Raw genomic sequence first — 17,303 nt, 5'->3', positions numbered from 1 at the left:
GCTGCCATTGATTTACTGACCTTTTGGCCTGTCTCTCCTTCTCATTTATCTCCACTGTAGACCTACCACCTGGAACACCAGATGCCTTTGCCCAGCTGCTGACCTGTCCCTACTGCGACCGAGGCTACAAGCGGTTGACGTCACTGAAGGAGCACATCAAATACCGCCACGAGAAGAACGAAGAGAACTTTTCCTGTCCACTTTGTAGTTATACGTTCGCCTACCGCACCCAACTCGAGCGGCATATGGTGACGCACAAGCCGGGGAGAGATCAGGTGGGGGTTTGGCTTTAAGTGATTCTTTTTTTTATAATTACCCCTTAGAGAAACTATATTGCTTTGATTGGCAATCATTATTAATTTTTCATGGCATTTTGAAGATGCAGATCTTTTAATGGTAATAGCCTTAATTGAGGTCTAAATGATTTTTTGATGGTGTCTCCTAATATAATTTAATAGTCTTATGTTCACGATCGAATGAGTGTGTTAATTTCTAATTTAGAAATTTTACTTGCACGATAACTTCACTCCCGTTTAACGTTTTTTTAATGCCGCTCAAAAGGTGAATGAAACATTGGTGTTTTTTAATTAACTGCTTCCGCGAGACATAACTTGTCGCTGAGGTTTTCTTTAGTCATTCGGCAAAATGTTACAAAACAAGCGTTAACTTTGAAACGCCATGGAAAAAATGATGAAAAAAATATTAACGCGCGACGGATTTCTCGTTCCGTAATGAGTCATAGGTCTGAGACATCTGTGTTATTGAGTGACTGCATGTCAGTGACAGAGGCATAGGCGGAATATGTGCTGTCATTGCTGGAAAAGTGGAGCCAAGCTTTAATCTCTCATGTGTATGTGTGCACCTGTGTGTGACAACAAGAAAAATGAAGCAACCAATCATCACTTTTCATTCTCAGACTAGCTCTTATTGGCCGATATTCAAAAATGTTACCCATATATATATATATATATATATATATATATATATATATATATGTATGTTCTTAAAAAATTTACTTGTTATTTCAAATTTCAAAAATATTTTCAATTTAAGCTCTAAATAAATATGTAAGGATTTCATTTTTGCCTTTTTTTTTTCTTTAAGAATTAAACACTTTTCAGATCTACAAGCAGAATTGAAAATATTCAGATTGGCACATATAAGTCATGTAAATTCTGCACATATCAGGCATTGTAGCATGTCGCATTACTGACATTACAAGCAATTTTTTTGTTTTACCGGCGCGTGTCATAGCTGAACCTTAAATGTGTGCGCGACGTTTGTGCTGGCGCGGTATGAATAGAAAGCTTTGGTGTTGAAAAGTCCCCTCATTTGCTCGTGGCATTTACAATTAGTAAATTAAAATGATTGTATCATATTAACAGTGGCACAACTAAAGTTTATAGTGGTCCTCTGAGGGCCGTGGGGGAGGACAAGCAGCTGTTGCTGTTTGTTTATGCAACTCGGCAACATATGAACCGTGGTCCCTCAATGGCGCTCGACGGGTTGGGCTAGGCTTGATCTTTGAAGGTTGCTGGTGTTTGAACAAACCTCCCTGTGTCCTGTGTACACCATCTGTCTCACTAGGAATGTGGGAAGACTCAGTACACCCCAGCAGTTGTCATACTGCTTCTGAGCTTTTTTTGTGTGAAGCTTTTGTGCCCTTACTGCTCGGAGCTAGCTGACATACCTTGAGCATCGACACTGCGTTATTTCAACATCCTCTGTCACAACTCATATATTTCTGTAATGCTTTCAACGTACACCTGATTTCCTCTTTTGGCACAATCTGTTCTTTGGAAGGGCTGCATAATGCTTCTCTGGTTACTCTGAACAATTTCTAAAAGTAAAAAGCAACAGAGCTTTTAAAAAAAGCTTTAGAGAGATGGCAAATTGGAGTTGATGATTTTTAAAAATGACAATAAAAAAAAAAAGAAATTATAAAACAACACACATTTATGTTTGAATTTTATGCTACTAGATATGTAACATTTTAATACATTTTTCAAACATATATTATATATTATTATTATTTTTTTTTTTTTTTGTACGCAGCACCAAATGTTGACCCAGGGAGCTAGCAATCGCAAGTTCAAGTGCACAGAGTGTGGAAAGGCATTCAAATACAAGCACCATTTAAAGGAACACCTGCGAATACATAGCGGTAAGTGTTTTATGTATAAACAATGTAACACATTTGTATTGATATTGATGGTCTGATTTGCTTATAGTTGACAATAATTTTTCCACCATTAAAGCGTTACCACACTTAACCTAAGTCAATGTTAATATTTATCTATTAGAAAATGTAAAAAAAAAAGCATGCAAATTTTAATTTGTACAGTATATTTATTAATTTTTATAATTTTTTTTTTTCAGGGGAAAAACCATATGAATGCCCAAATTGCAAGAAACGCTTCTCCCATTCAGGGTCCTACAGTTCACACATTAGCAGTAAAAAATGCATTGGCCTAATCTCTGTGAACGGGAGGATGAGAAACAACATGAAGGCGGGTTCATCTCCTAACTCGGTGTCTTCATCTCCCACCAACTCAGCCATAACACAGCTTCGGCACAAACTGGAGAACGGGAAACCACTTGGTATGAATGAATCTTCGGGCTTGTTGAAGATCAAAACCGAAACACTAGATTATAATGATTACAAACTTCTTATGGCAGCCACTCACGGGTTCAATGGTCCTAATCCATTCATGAACGGTGGTCTTGGAGCGACCAGCCCCCTGGGAATTCACTCCTCAGCTCAGAGTCCAATGCAGCACTTAGGTTTAGGAATGGAAGCATCGCTACTTGGTTATCCCTTGAGCAGTAACTTAAGCGAGGTGCAGAAGGTCTTAGAAATTGTGGACAATACTGTTTCTAGGCAGAAGATGGAATGCAAGGCTGATGAGGTTGCAAAGTTGAAGGGATATCACATGAAAGAACCAGGACCTCAAGGAGAGGAACAAGGTATGACGTCTCCTAGTATTCAACAAGTTGGTCTTCCTGTAGTAAGTCATAATGGTGCCACTAAAAGTATTATAGACTATACATTGGAGAAGGTGAATGAAGCCAAAGCTTGTTTACAGAGCTTGACCGTAGACTCAAGAAGGCCATTTAATAGTATTAAGAAGGAAAAGTTACGTACGTTGATAGACCTTGTAAGTGAAGAAAAGATGTTAGAGAGCCATAATATATCCACTCCATTTTCTTGCCAGTTTTGTAAAGAAAGTTTTAACGGCCCCATTCCTTTACATCAACACGAACGATACTTGTGTAAAATGAATGAAGAAATAAAGGCAGTTCTCCAACCCAGTGAAAACCTGATTCTCAATAAACAGGGAATGTTTGCTGAGAAACAAGCACTCTTGCTGTCGTCGGTACTTTCCGAGAAAGGAATGAACGGCCCATACCCATACAAGGACCACATGTCTGTACTTAAAGCTTATTACGCTATGAATATGGAACCTAATTCTGATGAACTACTGAAAATTTCCATAGCAGTTGGCCTTCCTCAGGAATTTGTGAAGGACTGGTTTGAACAAAGAAAAGTCTACCAATATGCAACTTCCAGGTCACCGTCTTTGGAAAGGACCAGTGCGGAAGTGGCTCCAGTAACCACCACTCCCACTAAAGACTCTATGTCAGCCAGATCACCAGTAAAACCTGTGGATTCTATCACTTCGCCGTCTATAGCAGAACTCCATAATCGGGTATCTAATTGTGATACACCTCTCAGGCTAACAAAACCTAGTCATTTTGCTGGTCTGAAGCCAGTTGTTGATAAATTGGACCACTCCAGGAGCAATACTCCATCTCCTTTAAATCTTTCTTCCACATCTTCTAAAAACTCCCATAGTAGTTCTTACACTCCAAACAGTTTTTCCTCAGAGGAGCTTCAAGCTGAGCCTTTGGACTTATCTGTACCAAGACAAATGAAGGAAATTAAAAATGTTATAGCCACAAAGAACAAAACCAAACCTAATAACATTACTATTGAACATAACAGTATTCCTTTATCTTCCGACCTGGTAGATGAGCCTCTGAACTTAACGTACATTAAGAAAGAATTTTGCAATTCTAATAATCTGGACAAAAGCACTAACGCACTATTTGGTCTGAATCCATTTAGCGGGAAACCTTTGTACACGGCGCTTCCACCTCAGAGCGCCTTTCCACCAGGCACTTTCATGCCTCCAGTACAGGCGAGCATACCTGGGTTACGACACTACCCTGGGCTGGATCAAATGAGCTTCCTTCCACACATGGCCTACACGTACCAAACTGGAGCAGCTACATTTGCCGATATGCAGCAGCGGCGGAAATATCAGCGAAAACAGGGATTTCAGGTAATTCTTTAGCTGTACATTTTTATATTATGTTGTTTAATCACGGTTTTCCGAGATTTCCTGTAATTTTAACTAAATATAGTTCACATATCTGATGATACTTAGTGTAAAACTGGTTAAGCTGCCCATTTTAACATTTCAGGTTAGCCTAACAATGAAGTAACATAAAATACTCTCTGCATTGAAACCATGTCTGTGTTTTTTATGCAGCCTCTAAACTTCGGTATAGAGATTTTCTCAGGTTTAAATAGAGAGATCTTGTCGAAGAAGCCGAAAATTAGATTCCGATTGCTCATTGCTTAAGCTGGGAAATACTGGAAGTGTAAGATGACTGCAGGCAAGAAAGGATCAGAAAGAAATCCCTACCAATCAACTTTAGTTGGATAAATGTAATTGTCATCTATACTCGCTGAAGGTGGAGAATTTTAAAAGAGCTGGTTTCTTAAAATCAACTCTTACGTGCTCCCATTTTAGTCTGACAGTCTCAATCCTGATTTTAGGACCCTGACATTAATGTGGCTGAACTAAAAGAGTTTTTCCAACATAGGAAGTGATGGCACAGGGCCAGAATATACCATCCCTTCCTCATTGGCTGGGGTCTCTTGAAACCCCCACAATGCTTTGGACTCCTGAAAATAACCAGATTAGGTTTAACACAGTAAAATAATATTTGTACACATAAGATAGTTGTCAGTCGGTAGCGTTCTCTTCCCCATACACATTAATGCTTAACATGTTTGGAAAAGAGAGGGAAGTTAGGCCACTGTCAGCCTTCCTTGGTGGTGGCTTATGTCACGATGAAGCTCAACATGCCCGATACTTTTCTCCCCAAAAATCTGGTCATCTGGTTCTGCTGAAATCTGAAGATTCAGTGACACTTATTTAATGTGTATGGTCAGGTTAAAGGGGTACTCCACAACTTTTAAATGTATCCCATATGAGGAGAATAGGGTATGGTTTTAATCTTGACGGGTCTGACCTCTGGGACCCCTGCGATCTCCAGAACAGGCCCTGTCTCTTCCTGTGCATGGAGCGACGTGTCAGCATTCACTCCATGCATTCTCTATGGAAGCGCCAGAGATACACGAGTTCTCCCATAGACAGTACATAGCACAAGTGCCGACAAGCTGCTCCTTGCAGAGGGAGATACAGGGCCCTATTCCTGGATAATGCAGGGATCCCAGAGGTGATAAGGGGATACATTTTAAAGTAGTGGAGTACCCCTTTAGGTTATTTATATTTTTGAGGATGATACCTTTGTCACGTTATCGGCTAGTTGTGTATTGATAGACTGTATCCTCACAAATAGTGTTTTATGACTATCATAAGTATTTAGAAGAGAGTGTGAACGTATCTGAAGGCCAGTTCAAAAGCATTGATAATATTGTCTATATTTGAGAGTAAAAGTTCAATTCTTGCATTGTCACCATTGTGTTTTATGGGGCGAAGGGTTTTTATGACATTGGCAAAAAGTTTTTACATTGTATGTAAACTAAGGTAAATTGCACAGTATGACATATTGCTTTATATGAATGAGATCTGGTTCCACATACCAGACAAAGAAAACGCCTTCAAGTTTTATAGCCTTATCTAAATCTTAAATTAAAGTGTGTCCACCCCACAAAAGCCAACATAACCTGGTTTCTATTAATTAATTAGAAGTCAAATAGAAAAAGCCATATGTATGATGGGAATGTATGCCAGCGCTCTCCGTAGTCACGCCGAAAATAAATCTAAATACACAGGATGATTTACCAACCCACTTTCATCATCATCGAATGCTGAAGGCATGTGGACGTTGAACATTGATAAAAAAAAAAATATTCTCCATTTTAAATTACAGAATTAAATATTATGCTTAGGGCATCTTGTCAGCAGACATAAACCTAAATGGATTGTGTAATAACATTTTGCATCTGATCATAAAATTCAATTATACAAAATTCTTTTTTTTTTCTTTTCCCCTTTAGAAAGGAGGAAAAATGAAAACAAATTCACTTCTCACAGTGTTTATTGTCTGATAAAAATTAATATGCCAAAATTTGAATAAAACAATATTTTTAATGACGGCGCAGCGATTTTCATTAGTTTTAGAATCACGTCAACGTTTAATAAAGCGCTAACGTTAATTTGTTATATTACAGGGTGAAATGCTTGATGGAACCCCGGATTACATGTCAGGTCTGGATGATATGACGGATTCTGACTCCTGCCTGAGTCGAAAGAAGATTAAAAAGACAGAGAGTGGCATGTACGCGTGTGATTTATGTGATAAGACATTCCAGAAAAGTAGCTCCCTCTTGAGACACAAATATGAACATACAGGTAAATGCATTTCCCACCTGTAGCTTCATCTAGACATTACATATGTATCTATACACGTTCTTTCTTAAAGGCACAGTCCACTGAACAACTAGTTCCCATCTAAACCAAATGTGATAGCAATGGCCAATGCATTTTGTTTCTAGGACCTTAGCTGTCCATACACATATGGTTGGCTTATCACCATGTCGGCTATTGTTTTTTACTTTTTCTGGAAAGATAATTGGTCACATGGGAATTTTTGGGACAATCATGAGCTGTATGCATGGTAGAAGACAATAATTTCCCATATATTTTTTAATTATCCTACCTGATCTGTCAATTCAATCTGGTATTGTTCCCTGCTGGATCAATCTAATTGATTGACCACAATGTGTACGGCCAACTCTAGCGTACCATAACTCTTTACCAAGTCTTTTTAGCCATGACTAGCATGGTGTTAATCTTTTGGATAGGGTAGCTGCAAAAGAGGGACTAAAGGGGTACTCCAGAGGAAAAATAAATAAATAAATCAGCTGGTGCCAGATACATATTATACTTATTTGTAATTTACTTGTATTTAAAAATCTTAATCCTTCCAGTACTTATCCACTGCTGTATGCTTCAGAGGATTGTGTGTAGTTCTTTCCAGTATGACCGCAGTGCTCTCTACCGCTACCTCAGTCCATGTCAGGAACTGTCCAGAGTAGGAGCAAATCCCCATAGCAAACCTCACCTGTTCTGGACAGTTCATGACATGGACAGAGGTGTCAGCAGAGAGCCCTGTGGTCAGACTCGAAAGAACTACACAACTTCCCCTGGAGCATACAACAGCTGATAAGTCCCTGAAGACTTAAGATTTTTAAATAGAAGTAATTTACAAATCTGTATAACTTTCTGACACCAGTTGATTTTAAATTTTTTTTACCTCTCGAGTACCCCTTTAAGTCTAATTCTGTAAACACATTTGGGCAGTCTTATATGCATCCTATCACCGTAACTTTGATCAAGCTCCAGCAAAAGGAGATCTGTTTTTCTGAAAGACACTTAAAAGTCTTGGACTACAAACTTGCTGTTGACTAAAACAGATATCCTTTACCAGAGTGTCATCGGAGTTGAGGACCTCAATGAGGATGCGGTAAGATACACATCAAGCCTCTTTGATGTTACCAGCTTTACAGAAACACAACAAAAGCCACCACATATGTTAGAATTAGAATACTGAATCTACCAACAATTTTATATAATAAGATGATTGCCAAACATTTCCCCCGATTATGCAATTGGAAAACACAAGGACCTGACATAGAAATCTGGCAGTTGCTTATCTTTCCCGTAAGGAAAAAACATGCAGGTTTGGCCAAGCCGATCATGTATGTTAAGGCTGAAGTCGGGGATCTAATGTGTATGATCAACTTAGGTCCTAATATAGTAAGTAAAATATTTGTCATTTAGCATTTCAGATCCTCTTAACAATTACAGAGTGCAACACAGAACTTGTACTATACTGAAACTGACTCAAACTAGTATACATTTGATGTTCTGTGTCCTTTAAGAGGTTCTGAAGCAGCTGCACATTTTCGAACTCTGGCACTTTGCTGCTGGTATGTGATCCTCCCAGATAATTAATATGACAAGAGCCCCCCGCCACCACCAGCACTACCACCCTCCTGCCATTCCCTGCCAGCCTAGCCCTGATGTTTGCATTCCTCTCCTCTGTCATTCTCGTTCTGGTGCTGACACAGCAGGTGTACATAGCCTCTAGTTACACACCAGCCCTGGCTGCCGCCGTTACATTCTTTTTGCTCACTTTGAGGTCGATTCATAAAAATTCAAGCAATTTAAAGCCACGATTTGCTCGTCTCATTACAATTGTTCAATAGGAAACCAGTTATGGCTTTAGCACCTTAATGCACACTATTAAAAAGTAATGAAATATCCTTTCACACCAGCGCACTTTTCTTTTATTTGAGGAACGGTTAAAAAAAAAAAAAAAAAAACCTTCATTAAGAAATGCAAACAGAGATCACTCGCAGTGATATTCAGTCTCAAAAAAAGAATCTTTCTCCTTTCTTGGAGAGTTCGCTAATGTTAACTCAGCTCTGACGGCAGACAAAAATGACTTTATTTCCCATAGTATAATAGCGTTCCTCTGATACTTAACAACATGCTCGCCCAAAGTGTTATTATTTCATCCTCCTTCCATCTATAATAAGTAAATCTGCTGGTGATTGATCAAGAATAAATGTTACCCGATTCGTCACATTAAACAAGCAAGCCAATTTGTGGGCATCGTGTTATAGTGCAAAAGGAGCTGAGCAGATTGATATATAACTTTGTTGGAAAAGATTAAGCACAACATACAGGGAGACTGTCAATCACTGAGCGGCACCACCCACTGGACTCCTAAGCAGGAATTTATATGAAGGAATTATACGTTATATGGAATCATTACCCACAATACTATATATCAATCTGCTCAGCTCCTCTTGCTCTACAACCTGTTCCCTGCAGACTGGAATGCATGTTTATCTTACCAGGTCCTCTTTAAAGGGGTACTCCGGCGCTTAGACATCTTATCCCCTATCCAAAGGATAGGGGATAAGATGCCTTATCGCGGGGGTCCCGCCGCTGGGACCCCCGTGATCTTGCACACAGCACCCTAGTTAAAATCAGTCCCCAGAGCAGTCCGCCAGCCCCGTGGTCGCCGGTAATCACACCCGGAGCGAACATGCTCCGAAGACTGATTTTAACTGGGGTGCTGCGTGCAAGATCATGGGGGTCACCAGCGGATAAGATAAGATGTCTAAGCGCCGGAGTACCCCTTTAAGGAGATTACAGTAACGTACCATGCAAGACATGATAGTTGGAAAATTAATGATTCACCGAACAGAGATTTTTTGGGGCATTATGGTGCTACTTATCTTCTTCCCACATGGCCCAGATCTTGTTTGGTTTAAACATAAAATCAGAACATAGAATTAGATGGTGCACAAACATGTATCCTGTCAGCTTTCTTTTTGCCATTACATTCTGTTATACATATATCTAAAGACCCCACTGATCAGATATTGGTGGTACATGACATAATTCCACCAATGCTGAAAAGAAACTGAAGAATCCAGAACAATATATAAGATTAACTGTGTGTAGTATGTGCTGTAGGAAAGGCATGGCTATATATACATTAATGTTATAAATACCTTTAGAATTAGGCTTAAGCCATAACCACAGACAATTATCAGGGTGTCATCTACAGATTAGTAGCACAGATTCAAATTCTGACTGACTGTACATTGGCAATGTCAAATAGCAAACATAATACTAGTCAGCTTCTCGGCCCTTGGGCAGTGGGAGGGCAAACATATTTGAGAGCCTCTTCATTCAGCACTACTATACTGCATCCTACGGAGCAATGCAGTTGTAGTGTCTGCTAATGCCTTTGCGTCTCTGCGTTGCATCATGTGTCTCAGTCTTGTGCCCTGGCATGAGGCTGTCAAGCATTTAGTGTCAAGTCTATTTTTGAATGAAACGTCAAGCTTGGCCGCTATGGTAGGTGTGAAAGGCATTCCTGGGCTATTTGGAGCCTGCAATCAGCCAGATGTGTCTGGGCTTGGCATTACTCTCAAGTTCCAATCTTGGGCTGAAGTATGTATATACTGCTCCTGAAAATACTTATCTCTCGGAGAGTTTCTCATAGATGATGCAGCAAATTTTTTAGCATTTTTAAAATTTTTATCTGGGTTGACAACTGGCCAAAAATGACTGTTTTTGTATTATTATTTTTTTTTTATTTATCAAATTTTTTATTAAAATGTCTTTTTTTCTTTTTTTTCAGGAAAAAGGCCACACCAGTGTCAAATCTGTAAAAAAGCATTTAAACATAAACACCATCTAATAGAACATTCACGTCTGCACTCCGGCGAGAAGCCATACCAATGTGACAAGTGCGGGAAGCGTTTCTCACATTCTGGGTCCTACTCACAGCACATGAACCACAGGTATTCCTACTGTAAAAGAGAGGCCGAAGAAAGGGAGGCCGCCGAGAGGGAAGCCAGAGAGAAGGGTCATTTAGAACCCACCGAGCTGCTGATGAACCGAGCTTACTTACAGAGTATAACACCTCAGGGCTACTCTGACTCAGAGGAAAGAGAAAGTATGCTGAGAGACGGGGAGATCGAAAGAGAGCACGATAAGGAGGTGGAGGACGTTTTTGATAAGCTTGGAAGACCAGATGGAGACGAAGAGTTTGAGGAGGAGGAGGAAGAGAGTGAGAATAAGAGCATGGACACGGATCCAGACACGATCCGAGATGAGGAAGAGAACGGTGAACATTCAATGGACGATAGTTCAGAGGACGGTAAAATGGAAATAAAGTCAGACCATGAAGAAGAAAACATGGAGGATGGCATGTAATAAACTACTGCATTTTAAGCTTCCGATTTTCTCCAGTAGTCTTGTTACCTGCTCGAAAACTCTGCTGTGTTTAAGCTGTTCATGCACGTGCCTGAAGCTTCCACGAAGCCTGTATAGAAGAACTGATGGGGGAGGGGGGGGGGGCGGGATGGTGGGCAGTTCTGCCAAAAACTAAAAAAACAAAAAAAAGTTAAATGAAGTTTGAGGTGGTCTTTGTTGAGAACTGCATTATGCAAACTTTTTGTACAGTATTAAAAAGGCCTAGAAACTGTGTGGTTTCAGAGACTAAACCCTGTGTTTAATAGCATTTATTCTTTAAGCACAAAATAGTTAATTGTACGAATTGCACTCTACTTATATATCACTACAGACTTAAAAAAATAAAAAAGATATTTCTAATTTATATTAATACATTTAAAATAAAAAATAAAGTGCCCGCACTGCTGTACATCAGTATTATCACTTCACTTTAATTTAAGGTGCTCGCACTGCAATACAACTTTTATTATTAAAAAATTCCTTCATAACTTTCCTTTTGCTATTCTCAGTTTCATGATAGATAACCACACAATTTTAGGCCTATTTTTAATTTTATTTTTAATTTTTTTTTAATTTTATTATTTTAATGTGAAGGAACATGAAGTGATGCATGTGTAAAACAAAAATGGAGATTCCGAAGTCTTAAGAGTGACCTGGATCTGGTGGTAAAAAGAAAGGTGATTACAAAGAAAGCCTTTGTAAGGTGTTTTTAAAAGAAAAAAAAAAAGCCTTATATGCAAACCTTTTAATCTGTGTGTTTCTGCAAGTGCCATCCTTGTACAGTGTTAAGACGGTAACATGTGTTACCCAACGCACCAGCTTCAGTGTTAAGCTTACCCTGTTCTTTGAAGCACCCATGTCAGTATTAGAATAGGCGGCAGTTCCTTAGTTTACATATGTTTGTGCAATTTTTTTCTGTAATTTTTTTTATTTTGTTCATTAATTTTGTCAGTATTACACCAAACTTTTTTTTTATTTTTTGCAAGATTTAAATTTTTTTTTTTTTGCATTCATTTTAGGTCAAATAACATTTTATTTATGTGGCTCATTTTATATTTCCTAATTTTATTTATTTCATACTGTAGTGTACAGTATAATAGTTCTTCAATATAGATATATTTTAGTAAAAAAGGAACATGATGTTGATCACTTGGGCAAATTTTACTTAAAGAGAAGAGCATTTATGTGTTTTGAAACATTTAATTGTGAAATGCAATTTCTTTTTTATTTTTTTCAATTTTATTATTTTATTTCTTGTTTTATTATTATTATTATAATTTTTTTTGTTTCTTTCCAATTACTGGAAATTCCAAATTGGGGAACTTTTGATACGATCTTGTGAAAACACTGTATTTTCAACTGAAAAAATTCCACTTTCTTCATCTTGTTTTTTAGCTAAAAAAAATAAAAAAAAGAGGGACTGTTAAATACAATGTATAATACCATGACAAAAAAATCTTTCCTGACTTGTCTTTGTAAAAGTATTATTGAATTTTCAATTTGTAATTTCTCTCGAAAATGACCATGCTCAAATAAAAATGTAGCCAAACTATGCAAAGTGTGACTGACTACTTAAAAAAAAATACTTTGGTGGGTTTTGTAGTGCTTATTGACAAAGTAAATTTTATATGTTTATATTCTATTTGCAAACACAAGTTATATTGATGAATTATCGGTAGAATTATTTGCACATGTTAACAGTAGTTCAAGCGTGGTTTCTCCGAGAACGGTATTTATGCTCCTGTGGATTTGTGATTTACGTCATCTGTGTTTGCCGATGTTTAAGAAAAGGTGAAGTTTTAAGAGTTTTAATATAAATAACAGGAAAAAAAATAGACAATGCTCAAATATATAAAGATAAAAATAAGCCCATTCCTTAATAAAGCTTAGAATATTTGTTATGTTATTTGCTGATGTTGATATATAAAAGGCAATTTTTTATAAAATAAAAAATTACTAACAAAAACATTCCCAGGATAAATATTTATGAGCTATCTGCCGTTTCTATTTTTTCTATTTTATGGGTAGAGGGACTACTGCTGGGACCCCAATGATTCCAAGATTGGAGATGCACCCAACGCCTTCTGTATCTCTCAAAATGATATTGAGGAGTGATAACTCAAATATGGCCACTTCTCCCCTGGTAAACAGCACTGGACTCCCCAATTCTCTGGATCATTGGGGGAACTTGGTAGTCAGATCATGCAAATCTTGTATATCCAGGTCCTTAAAGGGGTATTCCAGGCCAAAACTTTTTTTTATAGATCAACTGGCTCCGGAAAGTTAAACAGATTTGTAAATTACTTCTATTAAAAAATCTTAATCCTTCCAATAGTTATTAGCTTCTGAAGTTTAGTTGTTGTTTTCTGTCTAACTGCTCTCTGAAGACTCACGTCCCGGGAGCTGTGCAGTTCCTATGGGGATATTCTCCCATCATGCACAGCTCCCGGGACGTGACATCATTATTGAGCAGTTAGACAGAAAACTTCAGAAGCTAATAACTATTGGAAGGATTAAGATTTTTTAATAGAAGTAATTTACAAATCTGTTTAACTTTCCGGAGCCAGTTGATATATATAAAAAAAGGTTTTGCCTGGAATACCCCTTTAAAGGGGTATTCCGGGCAAAAACCTTTTATCCCCTATCCAAAGGATAGGGGATAAGATGTCTGATCGCGGGGGGCCCGCTGCTGAGATCTCCCGTGATCTCGCTGCAGCACCCGCATTGTATGAGGGTGCTGAATCGCTAGTTTCGGAAACCTCCGAAATGTCACGCCACGCCCCCTCCATTCATGTCTATGGGAGGGGGAGTGACAGCCATCACGCCCCCTCCCATAGACATAAATGGAGGGGGCATGGTGTGACGTCACGTCCCCTCCCGGAAACCCGGTGGTTTCCGAAACTGGAGATTCAGCACCCGCATAGAATGTGGGTGCTGCAGGGAGATCGCGGGGGGTCTCAGCAGCGGGCCCCCCGCAATCAGACATCTTATCCCCTATCCTTGTAAAGGAGGACAAATGGGCTGTTTTTAAGTATGTTACATCCCCATAGAGTTCTTCTCCCCTATGGATTTGATTGCTTTATGTTTTCTTCTCTGAACTGTGACCCTGCAGACATTTTTCCCACAATCCCCCTATCTTACATACACAGTAGAGACTAACTCAGACCAGGAGACAGAAGTTGAGCTGAGCATGTGCGACAACCTAAGTGGGTCATAAGGCAGCAGGTTATTAAAACAAAGAAGGCACTTGGGGGATAAGGAAGTATCTCTCTTTTATACAATGCACCAGTTTGCATTTATTTAGCTTAATGAGACAACCCCTTCAGATGAAGTCTACTACTGAAGACGTAACCACCAAAAATGTATGACCTTAAATTTTTGTTCTTTGTATTTACATTTAATTTATAAAATAAATAAATAATACATTTTAATAACCTCCTAGTGATACCACTGGTCTCAGATACACAAGTCAATCATGTACGAGTGTAATAAATTCCCATAATGGGGTTCTTTGCTATTTTCAACAATACATTGAGGACTGCAATAGAAATCTCACTTTCTTTGGCTTTATTAAATACAACAAATAACATTTCAAATAAGTTAAATGTCTGACTTGTGGCTTTGTATATAGCATGTAATTTTTTGTAGTTTTTTTCTTGTTTTTTTTCTTTTTTTTTTCTTTTGACCAGATTCGAGTCTGGTTGTATCCCAGCTAGATCACTGTAAATGTTTTATGAGCAGAGAGGCCAAAAAAATACAAGAAAATAAGAAAAAAATACACTGAGATTGTCTCTGTAAATGCAATTGTAATTTATTTTTCTAATGTACATTTTTTTTTATTCTTTTGTTTTTGTACTTTTTCTGGTTTGATGTCCCATATTTTTTGTACACTGACCAAGAGAAAAATAAAAAAATAATTAAAAACCTCAAGCATCACTTCAACACTATGCTATTCTGTGGGGCTGAGACAACCTTTTGGTTTAGAGGTATACAAATAAGCCCCCCAAGGTCCAGATGTGAATATCTGAGCCTGGGTCCTTATAGATTTTTTAGCTTAAGGTTTTAATATCATGGGAATATATTAATGGACTGGAAAAAAACAACAAAGTAGACATACCCATGGAACAGCCATGTTGTTGGTTTACACTATAGAGTTTCTGGTCCACCATTAATTTGTTACCAAGGTGGTGAATTACTTATGGGTATACACATCCACCTGTCAAACACCACCCTGAATGGTGGGAAAAGGTGTGTGTGCGTGCGTTTGTGTGTGTGTGTGTGTGGGACCCACAATTATACCTACTAGGAGTATGGACCTGTGGCTGTAATGTTCTGCCCTGACATAGAAGAACTCTATAAAGGGGTTTAAACAGTTTAGATTTATTGATGACATTCTCAGGAGAGGTTACCAATATCAGTTGGGTGCCTGTGTTGGCAACAATATTAGCCCAGAAAAACTTTTTAGAGTAGGGTTACACGGAACAGATCCACATCGTATTTTACGCTGTGGATCAGCCGATGACGGACACTAGAGTGTGCTCCAGCTGTGCCTGTTCGTAGTGTGTAGTGGCAATCCGCCGCTACGAGCAGACTATGTGTACTGGCACACATTGCGGCTGCTCTCAGCCTAGGTCAGGGAGCAGGGGGAGCGTCCGTGATGTCTGTGAGAGCACTGCATATGCAGCATAACCAAAAGTTATCTATTTCCACAGGATAAGGGATAACAAACTAATTGGTTGGGGTTCAACTTTGGATTCAACTACTGATCAGCTTTTTATCCCCTAGGGGGCAGCTTTTGGAAATGGTCTATGCATGGTTGATTCTGTCAATCCTAAAGAGTTTACAAAACTCCTCCTTCCCACAGTAATATGGCTAAGATGAAAAGGAGGATTCAGAACCTCCATTCTAGTGATGATGGAAACTCCAGAGGTGGAGCCACCAGCAATCATATATTTATCAGCTATTTTGTAGGTAGGTAAAATTGATGTTTGGTGGCAAAGCTCCTTCATTTGGGCACTTGATAACCCAGCACTTGTAATAGATAAACCAGGAAGTTCTGTTCTAAATAAGTTAAGAGAAAAGAAAGACAACATACATTAAAATGGTAAAACAAAAATAGAGAAAAAGAAACACAGCCACACATCCACAATTTGTATTTTGATCTACTTGCTTCTCAGCATAATTTCAAAAACTAACAGGTTGTTAGCATAAATTTTTATCAAAAAGTACAAGCCCACACGCCACGTCAAGGCCACCTATTCAGAGTGGGTCCCTAGCCCAACATTGGCGTAGCGCCGGACGGCGGCCACTGCAACAGCAACACCATGCCCACAGGGGGAGCGACAGTGGCCAGGCAGCCTCACTGCTGCCCAACCAAGCCCCCGGCTCAGGGCCACACCACCTCACAGACAAAGCACCACAGTAACAATGACCGCCACAGAGCACCACACCAGTGTGAACACCTACCAAGTGCTCCCTGCCAGAGGGCTGGGAGAATGATAGGAGGAATCCCTTATGCAGTCTCCTGGTATTTAATAACACCTGGGTCGAATGGATGGAGTGGAGCGCTGGCTATGAAAGAGGGGATAGACTACAAATGTAAAACAAAAATAGAGAAAAAGAAACACAGTCGCACATCCACAATTTATATTTGGATCTACTTGCTTCTCAGTATAAATTCAAAAACTAACAGGTTGTTAGCATACATTTTGATCAAAAAGTACAAGCCCACTCGCCACGTCAAGGCCACCTATTAAAATGGGTCCTCAACTAGATTTGTCTGATTTAGGACCCATTTTATTGTCTGTATTATACAAAAACACACAAAAGAGCTCTCCGTAGTGCAATGAAAAGACGGTAAGGTTCCGCAATGTAGTTATTGGAAGCACTTACCTAGATGGTTGTGCTGTCAGGCAGGCACAACACTGGTGAGAGTATACAATATATTTCCAAAATGCAGCCAATCCCATCCACCAGGGAACTGGTGTCCGACAATACACAAATAAATCTCCAAACCAGTCAGGGACTCGTCCGGTGCAAATCAGGAGATAGCGGTACCGCTAGTGAAGCAGTATAGGACCCAGTGTAGTACGGTCAATATCAATTTATTAAGAACAACGCGTTTCAACGCCAGAGCAGGCGTCTTCCTCAGGTTCATATGCACAATGAAGAAATTACAAAAATATATAGAACAACCACCGT

The 17,303-nt window shown here is 39.0% G+C and overlaps 1 protein-coding gene across 2 annotated transcripts in view; it reads left to right on the top strand.

Annotated features, from left to right (window-relative positions):
- Nucleotides 1–12,654, top strand: part of ZEB2 (zinc finger E-box binding homeobox 2) — a gene marked incomplete at its 5' end in the record, with an annotated part of 153,577 nt that extends 140,923 nt beyond the window's left edge. For both annotated transcript variants that reach the window (XM_056535014.1, XM_056535013.1), the window contains 5 exon segments: nucleotides 61–275; nucleotides 2,056–2,164; nucleotides 2,380–4,346; nucleotides 6,491–6,671; nucleotides 10,486–12,654. In XM_056535014.1, coding sequence (XP_056390989.1) covers nucleotides 61–275; nucleotides 2,056–2,164; nucleotides 2,380–4,346; nucleotides 6,491–6,671; nucleotides 10,486–11,063 — 3,050 coding nt within the window. In that variant the 3' untranslated portion in view covers nucleotides 11,064–12,654.
- Between the last annotated feature and the right edge of the window lie 4,649 nt (nucleotides 12,655–17,303).

This window comes from Hyla sarda, chromosome 8, assembly GCF_029499605.1.
Source record: "Hyla sarda isolate aHylSar1 chromosome 8, aHylSar1.hap1, whole genome shotgun sequence".
NCBI classification, from domain to species: Eukaryota; Metazoa; Chordata; class Amphibia; order Anura; family Hylidae; genus Hyla; species Hyla sarda.
This window is presented reverse-complemented; position numbering and strand designations above follow the sequence as displayed.